General features: G+C 40.1%; 2 protein-coding genes across 5 annotated transcripts; one reads left to right on the top strand and one right to left on the bottom strand.

Moving 5' to 3' along the window:
- Window positions 1-2889: 2889 nt before the first annotated feature.
- Window positions 2890-5372, top strand: LOC124864734 (monocyte to macrophage differentiation factor 2-like). 2 transcript variants are annotated; one of them, XM_047359610.1, is made up of 5 exons: window positions 2890-2972; window positions 3574-3717; window positions 4214-4324; window positions 4894-4995; window positions 5137-5372. In XM_047359610.1, exons 2-5 carry the CDS (start codon window positions 3575-3577, stop codon window positions 5267-5269), a joined length of 489 nt encoding a protein of 162 aa, XP_047215566.1. In that variant the 5' UTR covers window positions 2890-2972; window position 3574; the 3' UTR covers window positions 5270-5372. The 2 variants fall into 2 exon arrangements, with proteins under 2 accessions (XP_047215566.1, XP_047215565.1); XM_047359609.1 differs by having other exon boundaries at window positions 2895-2972; window positions 3557-3717; window positions 4250-4324; window positions 5137-5345.
- A 1898-nt stretch (window positions 5373-7270) lies between these two features.
- Window positions 7271-21753, bottom strand: LOC124865027 (AP-5 complex subunit zeta-1-like). 3 transcript variants are annotated; one of them, XM_047360012.1, is made up of 18 exons: window positions 21603-21753; window positions 20598-20735; window positions 18428-18593; window positions 18190-18337; window positions 17980-18092; window positions 17731-17905; window positions 16248-16295; window positions 15134-15274; window positions 14988-15025; window positions 12614-12776; window positions 11639-11817; window positions 11417-11559; window positions 11210-11328; window positions 10134-10261; window positions 9965-10062; window positions 9740-9872; window positions 8364-8578; window positions 7271-8286 (listed from the first exon to the last, which is right to left on the bottom strand). In XM_047360012.1, the coding sequence occupies exons 1-18, from the start codon at window positions 21641-21643 to the stop codon at window positions 8034-8036; spliced, it is 2439 nt and encodes an 812-aa protein (XP_047215968.1). In that variant the 5' UTR covers window positions 21644-21753; the 3' UTR covers window positions 7271-8033. The 3 variants fall into 3 exon arrangements, with proteins under 3 accessions (XP_047215968.1, XP_047215969.1, XP_047215970.1); XM_047360013.1 differs by lacking the exon at window positions 16248-16295; XM_047360014.1 differs by lacking the exons at window positions 17980-18092; window positions 20598-20735; window positions 21603-21753 and having other exon boundaries at window positions 18428-18584.
- Between the last annotated feature and the right edge of the window lie 999 nt (window positions 21754-22752).

Consider the following 22752-nt stretch of genomic DNA (forward strand, 5'->3'; position numbering starts at 1 on the left):
AGCTGAAGGCATACTGAACGAGCTGTGATCCGTCTTTTGTGCCATTCTGTTGTAAAATGTGGTTTATTTAACCAAAATAAAGTCGTTGCTTCAACAAGCATTTGGAGAAATCATGTGAGGCCGAAATTTCATATAATTTCTTTCTAGATTTTTCCCCTCTTTGCTCACATCTTTTAATCAAACTGCTCCTTCAAATGTGTTATTTGGATAGTACCTGTAAACATAAATATTCTTTAGGTTTGGACTTTGACTGGGCCATTCTAACACACGGTGATATTTCCATCTAAACCATTTCATTGCAGGTCTGCTACTTTGTGTTGGTCCGTCACACATAAATCCTAATAAAATACATACAGATTTTAGGGTTGCAAATCTATCTCTTTGTCAATCCCCTACGGGTCATAGTTCAGTGTGAAAGAATTTGCGACACCAGTTTACAGTGTATCAAGTCCAGTCCTGCCCCAGGACGTTCACTGTGTGTCGGTGGGGAAGCTGGCTTTAATCGTGAGAACCGGAGTTGGACTCCCAGGGGAGATTAACTTGATCTTTGCAGTGAAAGGAATAGCCTTAGAGTTACACACCGATTCCTGCTGTAATCCAGAGGCTGTGATCCTTACATTATTACGTACAGCTGATCCTATTCATGTGGCGCAATGGGCTCTCTTCATGAATTGAAAGCTGGGCTTCCACACGCATCCTGTGCACAAACACGTGGGAACATTTAGCCAGCATGTGATGCCCTTCTGTGCAGAAAAGAAAAAGAAGCGTTATGTGGAAAAAAAGAATCCGAATAGAAGACAAATAATGCTGCCATCCTCTCTGATCCGCTCTGCTTTTCCTTTTGATTACACACCCGCACACAGGCATTCAAAGGGTCTGTCATAACTGATTAGAGGACAGCACAGCGCCACACAAAGGCACAACACAGCAACAGTGCTGAGGAAAATACTGCTCTCTTGTGTGTGCTTGGCACAGCCTGAAGAGATGGAAGACAAACAGGGAAGAAGTGGCAGCTACTCAAACATCTGATGTTATCTCACTAATTGTTTCTTTCATGATTTCAGTATTGAAGTCATGGTAGATTTATCTTCATGTTATGTAATTAAGGAAGGATGTCCAGTTAAGCCAAAGCAGGACAAGCCACTTAAGATCATATAGTGTTGAATACAAACAGACACAGAAGGACATACAGAAAAATAAAGGTGCAAAGGTGATACATAGATCTGTGTTGCACATTTAAGAACCAGGATGCCTACCTCTACCAAATATACCCATAACAGAAAAGCACACAAACACAAACAGATCTGTTTGTGGCGGAAAGGGTGGGGTTAAAGGACAGATGATGCCTAATTATTTATATATAAGCTTCAGTTTCACATTTGAATGTGTCTCTGCAGCCCAGTCAAAGCCAATTGCAAATGATTTATTAAAGTAATTCATCGCATTGTCAAACCAGACCAGAGAACCTGAGTAAATATAAGTTACAGGTGAGTAACAAAGCTGATGTCAGATTAAGATTGTGACAACATCTGTTGTCCACAGCCTTCTTTAAGTGAGTTTACAGATTTATTTATGAATTTTGGCTCATCCAACACCAAGACTAGAATTTTCCTTTCCGGAAATCATTCTTATGTGGGTACGTTTGTAGGGTAGACTCACTTTAAGGATGAAAAATGAAATCCACCTAAGGGTTTTGGGTCAAAACTAACAGTTTTTCTAGAACTAATCATAACTGTATTCACCTTGGTAAAAACCTCTGGTCCATCAGAAGAAAAGTAACCCCCTGAACATGATTCTGCCACCACCATGCAGTTGTTGTGCTCTTTTGGTGATGTGTTATTATTGGTGATGTGTTATAATTGTGGTAAACATGTCTTGTGGTATTGTGACCCAAACATTTCGGTTTGATTCTATCAGTCCATAACACATTCTCCCACAAATTTTGGCAGATTTTGGTTTTAGTTAAAGGATGAAAATAAGTTAACATCGGGTGGACAGCTAAGATTTATTTATAATGAATCAGGTTCTAGAACAGGATACGGGTGTGCATGTTGATACAACAAGGTTATTGCAGATTTTTATTTTTCATGTATATTTTCCTCCAATAAATGTTTTTGTTACTCACCCAGGACATATGTTAAATTAAATGTGTAAAAAATAAAATTAAACAATTTATCAGCTTATTTCTTTACATCACAGAAATCAGGCATTTTAGCATGGATGTGTACACTTTTTAGAGCCACTCTATGTGTATGTTTATATGTGAGCACCTCTGTTGTGCATTCTGTTTAATCAGCAGTAAATCCCTCCATCCCAGCTTACGAGGGGCACATCTGGAGATGTTATGAAACCACATTTTACACTCGCAGACAAACACACAGTTACATGATCGCAGCCATTCGCACAGGGCCACAGGTGCGTCCATGCCAGTCAGGCTGCGTTGTCTGATTACGTATGTAGGCCATGTGCTCGTTGTCACGCGTGCATACCTCTTATTGCTGCTTGGTTTAATGGTTCAGTGAGAAAAAGCACTTAGGAGGAGGTGAGGCAGAAGAAAAACACACAAGGGGAAGGTAACGTTTTGTTTAAGCCTCAGCTGCACCTAAAACTCTGAAGTTAAAGCATCTGACATTATTAACAATCTTAAGAGAATCAAATGATTTAGTGGAAGGCCTGAGTAGTGATGTTGCAATCTAGAATTCAGACGTGATGTGGATTAGAACCCAAATCCTCAATGAATGACTGTAGCACTTGCACAAACACACCACTGGATTTCAGTGCTCCAGTTCAGTTTTTTGGAACCAGTAAAGAGATGAATTAAGCTGTCTAGTCTCTAAATCCACCTTCATTGCCTGCTCCTGCTTTCTCTCCCCTCTGCCATTATGTTCAGGTACATGAACTGCAGGGTGCCGGCCAATAAGAGATACCAGCCGACCGAGCATGAACATGTAGCCAACTGTGTCACGCACGCGGTAAGGCGACCACCTTGTGTGGGGAGAAAAGTGTCTAAATATTTATTGCTTCCTTGGTAAATGATGCAGAATTGAGAGGACAGTTCTTTTATTTTTGGTTGTGAGACAGGAGGCGATAATCTGTGAGTTTCATTTAATCTGCTGTAATCCCTGCGGCCTCAGAGACTGAATAAAACAGACAAATGTAGACACGGGAAGAAACATGGGAATATATGGCTTTTAAGGCTCAGACATGTTTAGGCTTCATAGGTTTTAGTTTTAGCCATGATGTATTAACCTTAGCATGTTCCACTGGCCTGGTGTAGGTTTAAACACATGTTGTTAAACAGTTCAACTTCTTGGACACCAGATCCTAAGTCATGATCTCCCTTCTCCTTTCTGACCATGTTTAAGCCTTCATTCAGTTTACATGTGATACATCACAACAGTCAAGGAGAGGCATGTCGGTTTGACTTGAATTTTTATTAAAAAAACAACAACAAAACTAATTTCTTTTGAGGCTCCTGTTGAAAAAAAAAAAAAAAAAAGATAAAGCTCTCTGAGTAAATTTCAATAATAATTTCTGACAGTATAATCTTTTATAGTTTTGGATTCTTCCCAGCATGGTGGGCGGGTCTGTGCTTTACTTCCTGTCTGTGGACAAATGGCACCAAGTTGCTGCCTTGCTCTACGGGAGTGGTCTCACTGGCCTCTTCCTCACCTCAACCCTCTTCCACACTGCTGCCTGGAAAATCAGCCATCTCCGGTGGGTACTTCCATGTCTGTGCATCTAAGCAGTTCTTGGATATTTTCAAGTCTGTGCTAGCATGTCATCTTAACAGCAATAGAACAATATTGGGAAGTAGTTTGGACAAGTATTCGCAAAACTGAAGTTCGAAGTTAGTTGTTTTGAAAGTGTAAAAAATTGCCAAAAAGAATGACTTTCCAGTGGTTTTGTGGTACTTCCCAGTAGTTAAACATTAACAAATAAAATTAGCTATTTGATTTTTGCAGTGTTGAACAAATTTGGATTTGTTCATCTGTAACAAGTTTTCCTAACATGATCTAGTAACATGTTATAAAGAATGGAGTCCATTATTTCGAAATATTATTGGAGTGATTACACTTGTTTTTTATCACCAGCAAACACAACAAAAACAGATTTATAAAGTATCACTTGGTCTGTAGTGTAATGTATTATTATTATTTTTTTTACTAAATACTAAAGAAATTCATTTTAGGTATAATATCGTACCAAACAGGACATGTTTCAGTGATCTGTGGGCATCGTTTTATAGGAAGGTGGAGGAACGTTTCCACATGTGTGACCGGGTGGCGATCTACTTCTTCATTGCTGCCTCCTATTCTCCCTGGTGGGTCATGTGTTTTTCATTGTTTTATAAAAATAAAATCACACAAGTTCTAATCCAGTTAGGTCACAGAACAGCACTGGGACATCCCATGTAATGGTTTTGAAAGGGATATGTATTCTTCTGCCTTGATACTACTTGATTTCCATGCTGCATTTGGCAGGTTGATCATAACATACTGGTTAAGAGACAGGAACAGTAGCCGGGACTTACTGGTGCTATGCTAAACTGGTTCAGATCTTACTTGGAAGAACATGACTGCTTTGTGTCATTTGGTGATTATAAATATGGGAGACAAAGATCAGATGTGGGGTTCCTCAGGGCTCCGTTCTCAGACTTCTTTCTGTTAAACAACCATATGCCTGTCTTAGCTCCAATTACGGAATATTACAACATATCTTACCGCATGGATGCTGATGTCATCTGCCTTTTTATTTCTGTTTTACCACATGACATCAGTCCCTTGCAGTCACTGAGTACGTACAATTTTGATGCGTGTATGGGGGAGAATTCTCAAGTTGGGTATAGATAAAAAAAAAAATAACATCCAGTCTAATAATTAACATCCTTAGGTTGATGCTGAGGGAGCTGGGACCTTGGACTTACCATATGCGCTGGCTGATTTGGGTCATGGCTTGTATAGGGTCCATGTACGTCTTTTTTTTCCATGAGAGGTAAGACTATCCTGTTAGTTTTTATGCTTTGTTTAAATGTTTTGACTGAAAGCCCAACTCCAGTCCTCATGTTTTCAGATGAAACACTGAACTGCTGATACAAGTCTTGTTTTTGTTGACGTTCCTGTTCTTACTCTGCAGGTACAAACTGGCAGAGTTGCTGAGCTATGTGACAATGGGGGTTGTTCCTGCCTTGGTCATTCTGTCCATGGTGAGCACTAAAAACCAAGGTCTAACTGTTGTCTTCTCAGCTTTTAAAAAGAGCATCATATAAGCCCTTCTTTCATTGTTAAACACTTCCTTCCATTGTGACTGAACCAAACGGCCCCTATAGTCAACCTGAGTACTGTTTGTTTCAGCATATTTCCTCCAAACACATCTTCTTGCTTTAATATTACTGCCAATCTAACACATGCAAATGTGCTGCATTAAACTTCTATGAATCATTGTGGTTGGGCCTCTTTAGAAGGTCCTAATGTGTGCTTTCAGAGCCTGGAAGTTGAATCTGATTTCCAGTAATCTCCTGCCTGTCTCATAGTTTTGAGTTTAAAGGCCTAAAACTGAATAGCTAAATCTTTAACTCTGATCATGTTATTTTCAGAAAACATTAAAAGATTTTGCCAAAGCAGCTTTTAGGTTTATTTCAAACGTCACTGAAGCAGGAGCAAGGAGTGTAACAGATATCACAAGGATTGTATTGCCCTGCTGCAGTTTAGTTCACATTTGTATTATCAACAGAAGCTGTGTCCTCTGGAATAAGACTGGCAAACTCATGAAGCATTCAAGAAATACACATATTTAATATACAGTGCATCTGGAAAGTATCCACAGTGCTGCACTTCTTCCACATTTAGTTATGTTACAGCCTTATTCCAAATGGTATCAAACTAATCTCTCTCCTCTTATTTCTGAAAACAATACCCCAATGCGCAAAGTTTGTTGATTGTTGCAAATTCATTACAAATAGAAAACTGAGCCACGTTTGGCAGTGATTACAGCCTCAAGTCCTTTTGAATATGATGCCACAAGCTCAGCACACCTATCTTTAGGCAGTTTCACCTATTATTCTTTCCAGAACATTTCAAGCTCCACCAGGTTGGACTGGAGATGTCTGTGTACTGCCATTTTCAGATCTCTCCAGAGATGTTCAGTCAGATTGAAGTCTGGACTCTGGCTTGGATGCTCCAGGACATTCACAGAGTGGCATTCACACCATAGAAGTCCATCTTCGTCTCATCAGACCAGATAATTTTGTTTCTTGGTCTGAAAGTCCTTCAGTCATTCCTTTTGGTAAACTCCAGACGGGCTGCCATTTCCCTTTTTGTAGGGAGTGGCTTTCATTTGGCCACTTTACCATACAGGCTTCATTGGTGGGTCGCTGCAGAGATTGTTGTCCTTCTGGAAGGTTCTCCTCTCTCCACAGATGTACCCTGGGGCTCTGACAGAGTGGCCATGGGGTTCTTGGTCCCCTCCCTGACCGAGGCCCTTCTCCCCAGATCGCTCAGTTTAGATGGCCGCCGACTATAAGAGTCCCGGTGGTTCCAAACTTCTTCCATTTATGAATGATGGAGGCCACTTTGCTCATTTGGACCTTCAAAGCAGCCTAAATATTTCAGTAATTTTATTGTGTATTTTTTTATTGTAATACATTTGAAACAACCGCTTTCACACTGTCATAATGGGATATTGTGTGCAAAGTTTGAGGAAAGAGATTAATTTGATACCATTTAGAATTAGGCCGTAACATAACTAAATGTGGAAAAACTGAAGCGCTGTGAATACTTTCCGGATGCACTGTAATGTACACATTACATTTTGACAGATGTGGCACTTGATACTCCTCAGGCAACCAGAGACTGGTTTACTAAGTGTCCCCCAAGACAAGATCTAAAACAGTTTAAGCAGGATTTAGTTTCTATGCTCCTGCATCTCTGGAACAAACTCCCTGAAGACCTGAGGAGGGAAAATATTTGTTTACTGCAGCTTTTCCAAAAAGGCCAAACATTATTTATCAGTCTTTATCTAGGTTTGCATTTTACTGTCTCGTCTCTTTCTGTAATGCATACATTTCCCCACTATTCTTTTATAGCAGATCCTTTTCTTTAACTATTATTCCTTTTTTGTGCAAAGCACTTTTGAATTTCCTTGTGTATGAAAGATGCAACACAAATAAACTTACCTTGCCTAACCACCCAGCTCTTCAGTTACATGTTTACCTCTCTGCAAGCCAGGGCTTTACCTAAAGCATGCAAACAAGTTAATGTCAAGAGAAACCTGCTGGAACAGCTGAGCTTTATTTCAGTTTGATCAGATTAAGAAATGTGCTGAAATAGAATTAATCAACAAAGCATCAGAGAAAGGATGTGTCAATTTATGCAACCAGGTATTTGCAAATTTTATGTTTTTAATACTTGTTTTTTTAAGTTGAATTGCAATATAAGTAGAAAAAAACTTTAAATTATTTTTGATGGTCTCATTTTGTGTTGGTGTAGAAATACCTGGACTGCGAATGCCAGTTATTTTGTTAATGTGATGCACTTATATTCACAAAACCCTTTTCTGTTAACAGATGTTACCTTTAAAGTACAATTTCCAACCAATCAGCTGAATCTACATTACACAATGTAGATATATACATGCTAAACATGTAGGTTTTTCACACAAATGTTGATTGTTACTGGTGATACCTAAACAAGGACAGTAAGGACCACAAATAAGAGGACTTTTTTTTTAAGTTTGTTCCCGTTTTAAGACACTACTTACTCAGGAAGTGAGAAGTTGGTTTTTTTTTTTTTTTTTAAATCAGAAGTACTTTTTGTAAAAATTATATATTTCAGTGAAATCATTGTAATAAATAAGAACATTTAAAGCACTGTAAGACTTACTTTTACAACTGATAATTAAATTTCAAAGGAATCATGTTATGTGTTTACAAAAAAAAAAGGTGCAAAATGCAAACAAATTTCCAGACGAAGGTGTTAGTTGTTCAGCTCATGCATGATAAGTACCAGAGTCGGACAATAGAGTCTGTGTGTGTGTCACTGTGAGTGTGTCAGCCTGGTGAGGACTCGAAGCTGCAGAGGCATTGCCAGGTTTGTGTCCCTGTGCCACCGCGGCGTCATGACGTGAGGGGGTGGGGTCAGGACGCTCTGAGCCACACCGGGTGCTTTTAACAGAGACCATAACTCCTCACCGCGCGTTGCTATGGCTACGAGGTCATCTTCATCGGAGCACCAGACGGCCGACCCGCTTCTGGCTACAGTTCTTAGCTTGGAGAAGAAAAGAGAAACCCTAACAGGAGACGGAAACAAACACTCGTTACATTATTCTAAGAAAAGATAAAAAAAAACAAAGAAAAAGTTATTCACCTTGGAATGAGGTCATGTGATCGTGACGCCAGTTTAGCCAGCGCGCTCATCAAAGTGGTAATAACTTTAGGGGCGGGGCACACCGTTCCAGGAGGCGGGGCTGAAGAAGTTATTTCAAACAGAACCGCCTCCAAAGTTTCAAAACAGGAAGTGATGAGAGTCACAGAGCAGCGGGAGTCAGACGACACTGACAGGTATTCCCCTAGCACCCAGACCTGGCAACCAAAAACAGCTCTCAGCATTTTTCTTTTGGTATGGTCCATGTTGGAATGTTATTCATACATTTTAACATACTGGAGGTGGCAGATTGCTGTGAAATTCAGTTTATAATGCCAGCTCTTATAAGAACTGGCTGATTTCAAGGTTTACTGACTTTGCAGCAATCCCTCAAGCATGTGGTGACAGTGCAATGAAATGACTCCCTTTTAACAGGAAGAACTCTTCAGAAGAACCCAGCTTTGGGTCAGCAGCCTGGTGAATGCAGAGGACAGAGCAGACAGAGAAAACATACAAGTAGAATCCAGCTGTGTGTAATTTCGTCTCAGTATAAATCCGGCTGTTCTATGAAGGCCTCAAACGTTTGTTAGTGAAGAAACAGCATCATGAAGACCAAGGAACACAGCAGGCATAGCAATGAGAAGTTAGATTAGAAAACAGTAAAAACACAGACATGGCCATCCACCAAACTGACAGACCAGGTGAGGAAGCATCATGTTGCGGGCATGCTTTTCTTCATTGTGTACAAAGAAGCTGGTCAAACTGGATGGGCATAAGGATGGAGCTAAACACAGGGCAATCCTGGAAGAAAAGCTACTAGAGGCTGCAAAAAACTGGAATGAAGGTTCACCTTCCAGAGAACAGCGAGCCTAAACATGCAGCTGGAGCTACAATGACATGGCTTAGAGTAAAGCATATTCATGTTAGAATGATCAAAGTCTGGACGCAATTGAGACTCTGTTGCAAGACTTGAACAGTGTTGTCCCCCTCCAGTCTGACTGGGCTTGAGCTATTTTATTAAGAGAGGTTAAAAAGTTCATTGTCTAAATGTGCTAAGCTGGTAGAGACATACCAAAAGAAAACCTGACATATGTAATTGCAGCAAAGGTGGTTCTACAAATTATTGTCTGGGGGGTGAATATAAATGGATGTCACAATTTTCATTTCTAAAAAACTTGTATCCTTTGCTTCCCTTCACAGTTATTTGCTCTATCACATAAATCCCATAAAATACGTCACAGTTTGTGGTCATAATGTGACCAGATGTAAAAAAATATATAAGGGGGTTGGCAACTCCTGCAGGGTCCTGTAAATACACAGAAATAAAAAAGATGGCCACTGAGCATGATCCACCTCTAATCCATACAGATTTTTACTACCACATGAGTGTAGACTTCTTCCTGGCTGTAGACGTTGGCTGTAGTCCCCACAAACTCCAGCAGCTGATGTGACTGGTCCACAACCAGAGAGGGCCGGAGCTTGCAGAGCCTCAACAGGTGACAGCTCAACACCCTGCCGGGACGAGAGAGGGGGGGAAAAAGCAGGTGTAAAACTGAGACGGAGCCTTAATGAAAGACAGCAGGACAGACTGTCTTCAGGAGTACCTGTGTATCTCTTTCCTGTATGTGGGGATGGCGAAAAGGAGACTGCTCCTCTCCAGCATCACCAGAACCAGATGGGCTAACAGCTTCTCATCCGCCACCTAAAAATCACCAGTGATATTATTTAGCCTCTGCTTCCGATTGTTATCCCCAGGATGTGTTCTGTCCATACCGTCACAACTGTGTTGAAATAAATGTGCAGCAGCACGGGAACAGTCTGAGCACAGCAGACGACTCTGGGCCAGTCAGCAGCCTCAGCCAGCAGGTCATGCAGCGTGCTTAGTCGGTCAATTGTGTGACCTAAGGAGAGAAGGAAAGTCAGCAATGGTTCCAGTGAATAACACAATTTTAATACCAGGTACTGGTGTAAAAGTGAAGGATCCTGGGGAGCCACAGAGAGACCAGCTTTTACGTCCACACCCAGCGTCTTCTGAGAAGTTTCAAAAAGGAAGTCGAGTTTGCTGCAGCTGATTCAAATCAAATTCATTCAGCTTGTACTAACTATTCCCAGAACCATGAATAAAAACATGCAAAAAAGGGTAACAGCACATTTTTTATCTGCAGCCTTAGACAGAAGCTACAGTCCGTGGTAAAAGTATTCACCCTCTTCTTTTAACTTCTCTGATTTTTGTCATTTTCTAACCACAAACTACAATGTATTTTGTTGAGATTTTATGTGATAGATAAACACAAAGCGGTGCATAATTTGTCAAGTGGAAGGCAAAGGATAAATAGGTTTTAAATTTTTTTTACAAATAAAAATCTGCAAACTATGATGTGAATTTGAATCTGATTTGAATCTAAAACGTGTCCCTACAACATGATGCTGCCATCACCATGCTTCACTTTGGCGATGATGTGTTCAGAGTGATGTGCACAAAACGTGTAATATTTGTCAAGTAATCCAAACAGTTCAGTTCTGGTCTCATATGACCACATTTTTGGAAGGCATCTGATTGCACAGGATGTTATTTAGGTCTATGAGAGTAAATGAGGCTGAACACTTATGCATCCCCAATTTTCAAAGTATTATTGTAATAAAATCTGAAAACAGTACATTATTTTCCTTCCACTTCATAACTATGTGCTACTTTTTGTTGGTGTATCATATAAATCCCAATAAGATCCACTGGTTGTAATGTAGCACAATGTGAAAAAGCTCCAGGTGAATGAATACGTTTGCTAGACACTGTACCTGCTCAGATACAGTTCATGCATCTTCATCTAAGTGAAGTAGTCCATCATTACCTGAGCCTGTCTCCACTCGAAGCAGAAAGAGGAAAAGTCCTCTGAAAGCGGGGTTTCGAAATGCATCAAGCGACAGAAGGCCTCGGTTGCTCGGCTCCGAGATGGGCAAAGACATGGACCTGCAGCGTGCAGACAGACAGACTCAGTGAGACGGGGGTAAATAACCAGTGTTGCATGGCTCTGTGTTGTGTTTACATGTCTATGAACCTGAGCTGCAAGACGAGTGTGGCGGAAAGGCAAGGTAGGTCCAGCAGAGTATGAAGCATCTCCACTGCAGTTCCTTCAGTAACCAGGGAGGGCAGTAGATCCACAAAGTCATCCACAACTGCTGAACTATCCCATGCTAAAAACTAGACACACACAGAGGGACACAAAGGTAACAGAAATCCATGCAGCGATTTACAGCGATCCCATGTTTTTTATTCTCACCTTCAGGAGGTTTGGGAGGAAACGTATAAACTCCGGAGTCCGAAGCTGCAGACTCTCCAGGTTCAGTCGAAGGAAGCGCAGCAGCTCATGGGCAAGGAAGGGGTCGTTAAAGAGTTCTGCAGGGAAGCGGCCAAAGACCAACTTCCACACACTCTCACAGTCCACAGCTGCCATTTCACCTGCATACACATTCAGGCCCACATTCACCTTTAATGTTCCAGTTTTAGATAAAGAAAGTCACAACGGTTGGTGGATGAAGTGAAAGAATAAACATTCTGCTACTGTTTCTATACATCTTTCAAATCTGACCATACTAGTGGCCACAGGCTTTTGATTTCAGAACGTATGTACACATACAGAGTAAAAAGCTGCCAAAAGAAGTAACAAAATACAACAAGATGGTCCAATGCTGTGAAATACAGAAAACTATCAAGTAGTAATGGTAAAAGTTATGTTTGAGGAAAACACTGAGAAGAAATAAATGAAACACATCTCCCACTTTTAAGCACGGGGGTGGACTGATCATAATTTGCATTTCTGTTGTGGCTATAACAGAATATTTCATCTATAAATCTGAGTAGATTCAGTTCACTATTAATCAGAAAGTCAAATCTAATCTCTTCAGAAAAGATAAAATGTTGAAAGTAAAAATAAGACTTTTTAGATAGGAGGACTGACCTTGAACAATCTTCTAATTACACAATAAACTACTGTACATCATAAGGAGTGTGGTAATAACCTTTAATGAGTGATCACCTGTTAACAGATCACTAAAAACACAGAAAAATCTCAACATGTAGGATCTTGCAGGACTGGATAACAAATAAATACTAACACTAAAGTAAGATTACTTAAAGAACTGCATTGTTGTTGATCCGGTAATAACCAGGGCTGCATGCATACCACTACACATGAAGCAAAAGCAGCCATGCAGACAGGATCAGTAACGTGCATCAACTGTAAGTCAACACTCACCATGGTTGAGGTAGAACTGCGCTATGGGCAGCAGGACTCTGGCGAATGACAGATCCAGGCTCAGCCGACCGAACAGAGCCTTTATAGACGGGAAGGCACGGAAGACCAAGGACGGGTCTTCTACGCACACGCAGTCCAGGATGCTCACTGCCTCCACCATGCACTAACAAAAGAATCAGTGTCAGCACAACAGCAGCAGTATAATGTGTTTTTGCAGTAGGGTGTTAATTTATCTCTAAATCAATCAAAAAATCTAAAAAATGTTTTGGAAATGATTTAATTTAATAAAGGTTATGCACCACTTTATTTCAACCAACATGAACCTATGTGGAAACAGAAATGCTTGTTTAATCATGATTTAACCAATTAGTTCAGTTTCACTAGCCATGACCAGCCCCAGTTCCAGCCAGACCAATACACTTGCAAAATGTCTGGGTGTGGACGTAAAACAACATGAAGAAAGCCTCAATCTGAAAAAATTTAAGAAGAAAAAAGTCACTCATTTATCAGTCTGGAAAGGGTCACAAAGCGACTTCTAAGGCTTTGGTACTCCAGCACACCACAGAGAGAGCTATTGGCCACAAATAGAGAAAACATGGTGAACCTTCCCAGGAGTGTCCGGTCAAACAAAATTACCATAAGAGCACATTGACAATTCATCCAGGATGTAACAAATCCCAGAACAACATCTAAAGCTCTGTTGGCATCAGTGTGTTCATGATTCAACAATAGAAAGAGACTAGGCATAAATGGCATCTATCTGAGAGTTACAAGGTGAAATCCACTGCTGAACAAAAAAAAAAACATTTGCCAAAATATTTCTTGATGATAAGATGACTGATGAGACAAAAGTGGATCTATGTATAAAGGGTTTGTGTTGCCTTCAACTGGCATTAAACTATCAGCATTTTGGAAAAAAAAGCATCACACCACCAGTCTGACATGGTGGTGGAAGTGTGATGGTCTGGGGCTGCTTTGCTTCTTTAGGACCTGGACAACTTGCTGTAATTGATGGAAACAGGAATTCTGCTCTAGCAGAAAATCCTGAAGGAAAACCTCCAACCTCCAGTTTGGGATCTTAAAATCAAACCCACTTGGATGGTGGAGTGGGACAATAATACACACACCAGCAAGGCCAGCTCGGAATGCTGAGGTTTCAGAGTGGCCTAGTCAAAGTTTTCAATTAAATATTACACAGTGATGTAAAAAACAGATTTGGAGGGTTGTTGCAAATGCAAAGGGTGGCACAACCAGTTATCACATTTAGAGGGGCAAAGACCTTTCCTACATTGGACCAGGTTGGTTTGGATAGATTAAAGACAGAACAGAAGAATGCTTGTTAACCAAACTGTAGGTTAGTGGTTAACTGACCTACAGTTTGGTTAATAAGTATTAGAAGCAGTAAAATAGTAACAGAAATTAACTAGAACTGCAAGCCGTTATGAATGGGTTCCAAGCCCTTCCCAGCAAGTCCACCCCTGGCCCCACACCTCCCCTTCCAGCACGCCACGTCACACAAGGAAAAATGTTAATTCCCATTTTAAGAGTGAACATAACATTTTATGCCAATTTCATAAATAAAAAAATCCATACTATACCTCATAATTTTTAAAATATTCTCATTTAACCATGTCTATATCTGCAATAACATGCATTGTTTACAATGCCCCTAGATGTAATGGTTTTTCAATGGCTTTTTAATGAAATATAAGGCAATAATGATCAGAATTAAAAAACAAATCATTCAAAATCCATACTTCATCATAAAATTCCCCAAATATTCTCAGATGACCATGTCTGTAGAATAAACAATATGACACCAGAAATTGCTAATTGCCATTTCCAAAGTACTAGGCCAAATTCAAAAGTTTATATAAAAAATACATGGTTCATCATAAAATTCCCTAAATGTTCTCAGATAACCATATCTATTTGTGGAATAATATACATTGTTTATTATGTCGCTAATTGTAATGATTGTTTTAAAAAGAATTGTTCACTATCATTTTATTGATATTAGCAATAATGACCAAAATTGAAAAATGTACTTAAAATCAGTTTTATTTTGGGAAGAAGAAGAATGAAAAAAAAAACAAAACAAAAAAAACTTATGCAAGGCTTTCGCTTGGTCCCGCAGGCTTGGAATAATAAAAAAAGGGGCATATCCCTCTCAAAACTGAATAAATTGGCAGCAAAAACAAATCACACCCAACACAAGTCTTATAAAGCTGTTCTACTATGTTTGTGTGACTTACTGACATCAATGAAACTACAGAAAAAATATAAATATGTGGAGTTTCAGATTCAGTGCAGGATCCTTACCTTTCTATATTGTTTTATATCTCTAATAACACATAAAACTACACAATCTCACCGCTTTTTGCAGGTCCGTGTCTGTCTTCTTCTGCGCCTCTGATGGAAAGAGAGTAATTCCCATCAGAGTTTACATTAAGACAGACGTAGATCCCAGTCACAGATGAACACTAAAAGATGGTGGACTTGTCCGTCAAACACACTCACTGCGATCACACTGCTCGATCAGACGCTGGCAGTACTCGAAAGCTTTCTCTCTAAGACGCTCCTTCGGAGGAAGAAGACGGCTGGAGGAGGATGTTACTGAAACCATGGAAACCACTGATCCATCCACCTCCGATCGATCATCTGCAACAAGCACGATTTAAAATAGAAGTTTGGATTGGACTGCTTCGAATACAAAGTTAATACAGATCGGGACCCAGAGAGATGATTTTAATTTAGAAAAAAAAAAAAGTATGGAAATTAAAAGGTAGACAAATTGTTTTACAGGTACAATAAATCTGATAAATTTCTGTGTTATTTTAAAGGTATTTTATTAAGTAAACAGAAAGAGACAAACAATGAATGAAATTATATCCTAAAACATGTTTTTTCATTAATTTTACTTCATGTTAACAATTAAAACATCACAGCTAAACAAAAAGAGAAAAGACAGTTAGTATGTTTTTTTTTTATTTAGAACAGGCATCATTAAAATAACAGAAAACCTGCTGGGATACCTGCACAGCTGAAGGAAAAAAGCTTCCATTAATGCATTAATTGAATAATTTAAATTATTTATATGCTTACACTAATAATTATTGTCACAGACTTTTAAAAATATTTTTCTTAAATTGTACTTTTAAGGCAAATAATATAGAATTGAAAAACGTCATTAATGCCACACCTACAATTTTGCACAAAACTTAAACTTTAAAAGCATAAATGCAGTTTTTTGACAAAGAAAAGAAAAAAAGTTAGACCTAAAGTGATTATATAACATATATGACATCAAGGCTAGAGCGTGGTTAGTACACTGTTCTCTGAAAGAGACTACAATCACAGCAGTTTATCTAATCCGCAGATCCAGTGAATTCGTGTTAGCCACTTTAAATGACGGCCAGTCATGCTTACACCAGTGACAGCGGAGGTTAGAGATCAGATGGTTGTAGTTAGAAGAAGGTTAGGGGTTGTTTGTTAGGCTCAGGTGCAGCTGGGGCTCACAATCATCAGATTGAATGTAGTTAGCTACCTGATTTAAACAGACAATGTTGGAGTTTAGTTCGGTTAATGATTCTCAGATGCTTTCACCCAAGATCCATGCATCCTTGTGTCTTACCATTGGAAAAGGAGTGGGAGAAGGAGAGGCTGAGCTGCAGCCTGTTTGCTGGAGATGATGAAAACAAAAAACAGGTTGTTTCAAATGGGTTATGTAAAGGTAGAGTGACCTGTGTGATTCATGAGTTTAGGATGCTCTTTTAAAAGAACAAAGTCAAATTTGGTTACCAAATGTCTGTTTTTTTAGTGTTTAGATACTGAGCAGAAAGAGCTCAATGATGGTTCTTTGATTACATTCTTACATACAGGGGTTGGACAATGAACAGACTTGTGCTAGATGGGCGCATCACTGCCAAGGACTACTGAACCATTCTGGAGGACCATGTGCATCCAATGGTTCAAACATTGTATCCTGAAGGTGGTGCCGTGTATCAGGATGACAATGCACCAATACACACAGCAAGACTGGTGAAAGATTGGTTTGATGAACATGAAAGTGAAGTTGAACATCTCCCATGGCCTGCACAGTCACCAGATCTAAATATTATTGAGCCACTTTGGGGTGTTTTGGAGGAGCGAGTCAGGAAACGTTTTCCTCCACCAGTATCACGTAGTGACCTGGCCACTATCCTGCAAGAAGAATGGCTTAAAATCTCTCTGACCACTGTGCAGGACTTGTATATGTCATTCCCAAGACAAATTGATGCTGTATTGGCCGCAAAAGGAGGCCCTACACCATACTAATAAACTATTGTGGTCTATAACCAGGTGTTTCAGTTTCATTGTCCAACCCCTGTACATTGACTTGTAAAGAACATTTTCCCATGTTGTTCCTTTACAAACACAAACTTCAATGGATTTTATTAATAGTTTAAGTGACAGACTACCGCCAAGTGGTGCATAACTGGAAATGAATTGTTGTCTACAAACATCTAAACCATTCCATCGTAGCTCTGGCTGAAGTTTGTTTTTATTTCAAACATCCATCATTTTCCAGACCCAGTCAACCAGATGTTCCAAGCAGTTTCTAGGATATTGCGAATATTTAATCATTCACCTAGTTGGGCTCTCTCATTTGTTTGTTTTCACAAATCATGATGCAACACAAGGCTGACACCGTCTTCTAATTCAGCAGTGAGGTAAAGGGCCATTTCACTATTTTTTGGCATCTGGACAAACTTGGATCGCTAAAAATCTGCAATAATTAGAAAACTCTGGACTGGACTATCCTGGATTAGATACAGACATAAATCCTGAAATCATCCCCACAGCATGATGCTGCTTCCACCATGTGCCAAAAAGATGGCATATGGGCTCAAATGACAGCACAGGATTTAATTACGCTTTGAGTAAAGAGGGCAAACTACAAATGCATGCCTCAACTTTTATATTTTTATTTGTAAAAATAAAACGGTATCCTTTTCCTTCCTCTTTAGAATCATGCTTTCCTTTGTATTGGTCTGTCACACAAAATCGGACCTCGTGTGTTTTCCATAAAATGCTACAAAGGTTTGTGGTTGAAACATGACAAATTGTGGTCATACCAGCGTCCATTGTGTTGTTGCCACTGGAGACAGAGTGGTAGGTGAGGAGCCATTGACGCAGCATGGAAAACGAATAGACGTTCATCCATTGGTCCTCTGTGAATCCTTGTCCCACGCAGAGCACAGTGAAGAAGTCCCCTGACACCGACCCATCCAGCTCTGCGGTAGGCAAAGGCTGAAAAAGACAAAACAATAATTAAAACAGGATATATCAGGAAAAACAGGAAATATCAGGTCCAGATTGCTCACTTGACGGGACCTGGGGCCTATGAAGAAACCTCCTGAAGAGGCTCCACCTCCCTGCACAATGCTTGCATAACGCAGCCAGTCGACAAGCTTTTTACTCAGGATGATCACATGTTCTGTACGTGATAAAGTTCTGTGTGAAAATTTGTAACAAACTTATGAAGCTTCAACACAGATTACTGGGGAGCCGTCTTCAGCTGTTTTATCTCTTACCTTCAGTAAGGCACTCTGGGCTGAGTGTGAGGATGCTCTTGAGAACTGGCAGGGTGAACATGAGCGAGCGAGCCGGCCCGTCGGATACCCGGCCTTCCAGACCATGAATGAGCTGTGCACAGAGGTTGGACAGACCGGCTCTGGATTCCTATTCCAGTCGAAGCAGAACAGAAAAACACATTGGAATAACTCACAAATTAAATTAATTCATGAGCATATTTACTATCTTCCTGCAAACCTGTGATACGAGCAGAGCAGCAGCATGAGTGTTCAGCTGACTGATGTTCCGCTCTTCACCAGAAGAGGGCAGCGTTTCCTTCAGCACAGCATAGCTCAACACCTGAAGCTGCTCAGCAGGTGAGGACAGGAGCAACAGGAGCCTCTGCTGGAGATCTGAGGGCAGCCTTTCAATGATGACAACAGACAAAGTAAATCAGTAAGAATAAAACATTAAAGAACAAGTTAAATATTTTAGACTAGAAGGACAAGTAATCTCCTGGAGACACAACAGTGAAGCCATCTATAAGCAGGGACAAAGACTCCGATATCACCTCTGAACAAACAGGGATAGTTACAGCAACATTTAATCTCCTTTTGCCATTAATAAAGTTGTTTCTGAATTGAATTTAAATTGAATAGAGTCAAAATGTGTGTAATTTCATCTCAGTCGACCTAAACTGACAGGCTGGGCAAGGAGAGCATTAATCAGAGAAGCGGTCAAGAGGCCCATGGTAACTCTGGAGGAGCTGCAAAGGTCCATTGTCCAGGTCGGAGAATCTGCCAACAGGACAACTGTTTGTCTTGCCTTTGTGTAAGAGTGGCAAAAAGAAAGCCATAGTTGAAGCTATAACAAATCCCATCAGCAGATATTGCCATAAAACACGTAGAGGACACAGCAAATATGTGGAAGAAAGAGATCTGGTCAGATCTGGTCAAAACAAAACTTTTTTTGGCCCACATGTGCCACAAAAAGGCATGTGTGTCAAATTACCCCAAAAATAGTATTCTTATGGTAGCACATAGTGGCAGTATCATGTTATGGGAATCCTATCCTTAGCAGGAACAAGGAAGCTGGTCAGAGTTGATCGAAAGATGGAAGCTAAATCCAGGACAATACTGGAAGAAAACCTGCTAGAGGCAAAAACAAAAACAGAGGTTCACCTTCCAGCAGGACATTGACCCTAAACATAGAGGCAGTGATACAATGAAATGGTTTGGATCGATGCACGTCCATGTGTAAGAATGGCCCAGTCAAAGTCCAGACCTAAATCCAATTGATAATCTGTAGCATGAAAATGTTCACTGACACTGTCTAATCTGACTGATCTTGAAATATTTTAGGCAAAAATATCCATCAATAATGTTGACAGAGACATACTCCAAAAGACTTGCAGCAAAAAGTGATTCTACCAAGCGCTGACCCAGAGGATCTGAACACAAATGCTCAACACACTTTACATACAGTCCCAATAAAATACACTGAAGCTACTGGCTGTAAAGTGACAAGATTTGAATACATTTGCAGGAGTGTGTTTATGAAAAGGTTAAGACAGGGTGTCCAAAGTGCGGTCCAAGGCCCATTTGTGGACTGATTTTGTGCGGCCTCTGACTGCAATTCAAGAACGGTACAAATTCGGGCCGCCAGCAAAGGGCAAAAATAAGCAAAAATTAAGGACCATGTTTTGCATTCTCTTTTCATAGTGAATAGAATCACATCTATACAGTGACATTTACTCAAAAGCAGACTCTGTTGCACCCAAATTTGCGTTTAATTAATTTATTAAACCTGGATAAACACAGTGAGAGTTTGCAAAGAAAGAACGACCTAAATTCTGTTCTCATTGCAAAATCTTTTCCTATTTCTTTTAAAATCAAGCCCAAAAAACATTGCAAACTGAAGGCCTTTCTTTTAACAAGGCAACAGTGCAAAATCCTTTCTAAGTTTGGATTTTCAATGGTTTGCAAACCGCTTTCCTTCACAGAAATCTGACAACATTGTTTGTTTTATTAAAATGTTTTCCTTTTTTATTGTTGGGCATGTACAAAAAAAAAAAAAAAAAAAAAAATTTTTTATGATTTTTGTTTTTTAAAACAATAATACATTTTAGCCAGACCATATCATCTGGAAGGCATATTAGTAAGATTAGATGTTGCCGTTGAATACAACACACCATAATCCCTGCTAATGTGTTTACTTCTTACCTAACGTGTGCATCGCAGCCCCTATTTGTAAACACATCTCACAGATCAGCCATTTTGCATGTAAATTCTGACTAATAGAGGCCAAACACAACCTAAAGCAACGTTATGAGACGCCTCAGAATTCAAAATAAACAAAGGACCGCTGAATAGAATGTAAAGACGTATAGACTTAAAGGGCTGCCAAGATGATGAGCAGGGCCTCTTACCTTCTGGTGTATTTATTAGCAGAGAGGATGAGGTGCAGCCTCTGCAGCGAGTCCAGCGTCTCATGGCCGAGCTCCTTGACCTGAAGCAGCTTCACAAGTCGGCTGTAAAATTTCTGCAGCTCAGACTCCTGAATCTCCCTGGAAACAACAAACCGAACAAGGATTCATCCGTTTAAGGCTATTGGTTCATTTGGGTCATCTGAAATTACTGTGCAAAAGTCTTAAATCATGTCTGGTTTCATCTCAAGGAGCGGCGATATTCCTTTAGGCTTTCCGAGGTGTGCCTTTTCACTCATTTATAGTCCAATACATGATCATTTTCAAAAGAATATTTTTTATTATTACTAAGACACATAACTGACTCATTTAAGACTCATTCAGGCAAAAAACGGTTCCTAATCTAAAGAGATTAAGCAGTATACACACAATTAAAATACATTTTATTTTAAATCTTAATGTTAAATTTCACTTTCTGAATTGAATTGAGGGTTGGATGCATTCTAATATATTAAAATGTATTTGAACCGTGTTACACAATGAAACTTTTCAGTGTTTCAGGAAAGAAAAACAATAAAAAACTGGTCAATTATTCAACAAACTGACATCACAATAAAACTGCCAAGGTGATTGTTTACCAGATCACATCTTACTGATGCCTCATTCAGGTTCATTTATTCGCAAACAAAGGATCTAGTTAATAATGGACGGATTTCCATATTAGTAACAGCATAGCTTTTTCATTTTAACATGTTATAATGGAAACAATAAGGAAGCAAGCTCACTTGTTGCTTTCAGATACAGCCTTAGCTTTTTACTTAATGGCTACATATTCTGTAAACATTCAGGTTTTGACAGCAATAATGACAAAAACGCAAAGAAACTTTAAGAAAAAAAAAAACAAAGGTAAGAAAAGGAAGTTAAATGGGGCTAAACGGTTTTAGATTTGTTAGCAAACTAAAACAAGAGAAGGTTTTAAATAAAATCCATCTTTTTCTGCATCCTTACCTCGCTTGTTTAATTAAACTCTCGGAACCGTGAGAGTACATTTTTAATCACAGTCAGCCTGTTTGCTGCTACATCCGTGCTGCAGCGGGACGTAAACAGTGCTGGTGTTAATCAGGTCCGGACTGCACTCACATCACATGACTTCAGTTCCGCTTTCGATCCCTGGAGATTAAAGTACGGCCCATGTAAAACAATAACTCCGCCCAGAGGCACATTTTGAAAAATGCCACCAGAGTGGGCTGCGCCAAGTCTGGGGCTGAGCGCAGGGGGTTAAGCGGGGGGTGTGGTCGGGAGGAAGAGGGAATGTAGCAGCTAGCTTAATTTGGTATATTGAAACATGGAGAGTGAGCACAACGATGCTGGTAGTTTCACCACATTTAGCCCTTTGGAGGTGGAGGATTTTTTTTTACCCCCCTCGTCACCGGATGTTAAGAGAGGCTTTATGGAGCCCGGCGGGGTTGAGCCTCACCAGTTTGAGCCCCTGGTTCAAGGCGAACCGCTGAGTCAGCGCCGTAGCTATATGGAAGCAAATCGTTACCATATTTCAAATGAAAAAGCATTTCCAGAAATGCTTTTTCATTTTAAGAATGTGGCTGCATTGTTTGACCCATAAATATAATTAGTAATCAATCATCCTATTTGCATTTGCATTTTCTTCTTCATGACTGCACATTTTATGCCATAATCAAAAAGAAAACAAAGCAGACATTGCTTTTTCGTTTTCGTGGTCTGCCCATAAAGTACTGCCCAGAACTCGAAAACGAAAAAGCATTCCGACCTGCGGGCGCAGAAGAGTGACGTCAGCAGCCGCTCTTCCTCAGCTCCCTGCTGACCGAGCTACCCATCTTGTTCGGTAGGGGGCGCTGTGCACGTCTGCAGTGCATTACATTGCAAACGTGCCAAGAAATTGATTGAATTGCAGCAGGGCCGAGCTCAATTTGTGGCAGTGGCAGGCAGAACTGGTAGTTCCAGTGGCAGGTTGTGGCGGAACTGCCACAGCCTGCCACCGAAGCTGCCACCGGAACTGCCACAGCCTGCCGCAGGGTGGCACGGGATTCCGCGAGGATGCCAGAAGGTGCCACACCGGCCGTAAAAACTTGCCAATGCGGTTGCCGCTGTTTTTGTGGAAGCTGATGCTGATTATCGGCAA

This window comes from Girardinichthys multiradiatus, chromosome Y (genome assembly GCF_021462225.1).
Source record: "Girardinichthys multiradiatus isolate DD_20200921_A chromosome Y, DD_fGirMul_XY1, whole genome shotgun sequence".
NCBI lineage: Eukaryota > Metazoa > Chordata > Actinopteri > Cyprinodontiformes > Goodeidae > Girardinichthys > Girardinichthys multiradiatus.

What these genes read in the sequence shown, in the direction of transcription:
- LOC124865027 (XM_047360012.1), bottom strand. Translation starts at nt 21,643, where the DNA reads ATGTACTCTCACGGTTCCGAGAGTTTAATTAAACAAGCGAG. An exon ending in GATCGAGCAGTGTGATCGCA is followed by an intron (nt 15,026 to 15,133) that starts GTGAGTGTGTTT and finishes TCTTTCCATCAG; the next exon opens with AGGCGCAGAAGAAGACAGAC. An exon ending in TCCTCCCAAACCTCCTGAAG is followed by an intron (nt 11,560 to 11,638) that starts GTGAGAATAAAA and finishes GTGTGTGTCTAG; the next exon opens with TTTTTAGCATGGGATAGTTC.
- LOC124864734 (XM_047359609.1), top strand. Translation starts at nt 2,895, where the DNA reads ATGAACTGCAGGGTGCCGGCCAATAAGAGATACCAGCCGACCGAGCAT. An exon ending in TGGAAAATCAGCCATCTCCG is followed by an intron (nt 3,718 to 4,249) that starts GTGGGTACTTCC and finishes ATCGTTTTATAG; the next exon opens with GAAGGTGGAGGAACGTTTCC. An exon ending in GTCTTTTTTTTCCATGAGAG is followed by an intron (nt 4,996 to 5,136) that starts GTAAGACTATCC and finishes CTTACTCTGCAG; the next exon opens with GTACAAACTGGCAGAGTTGC.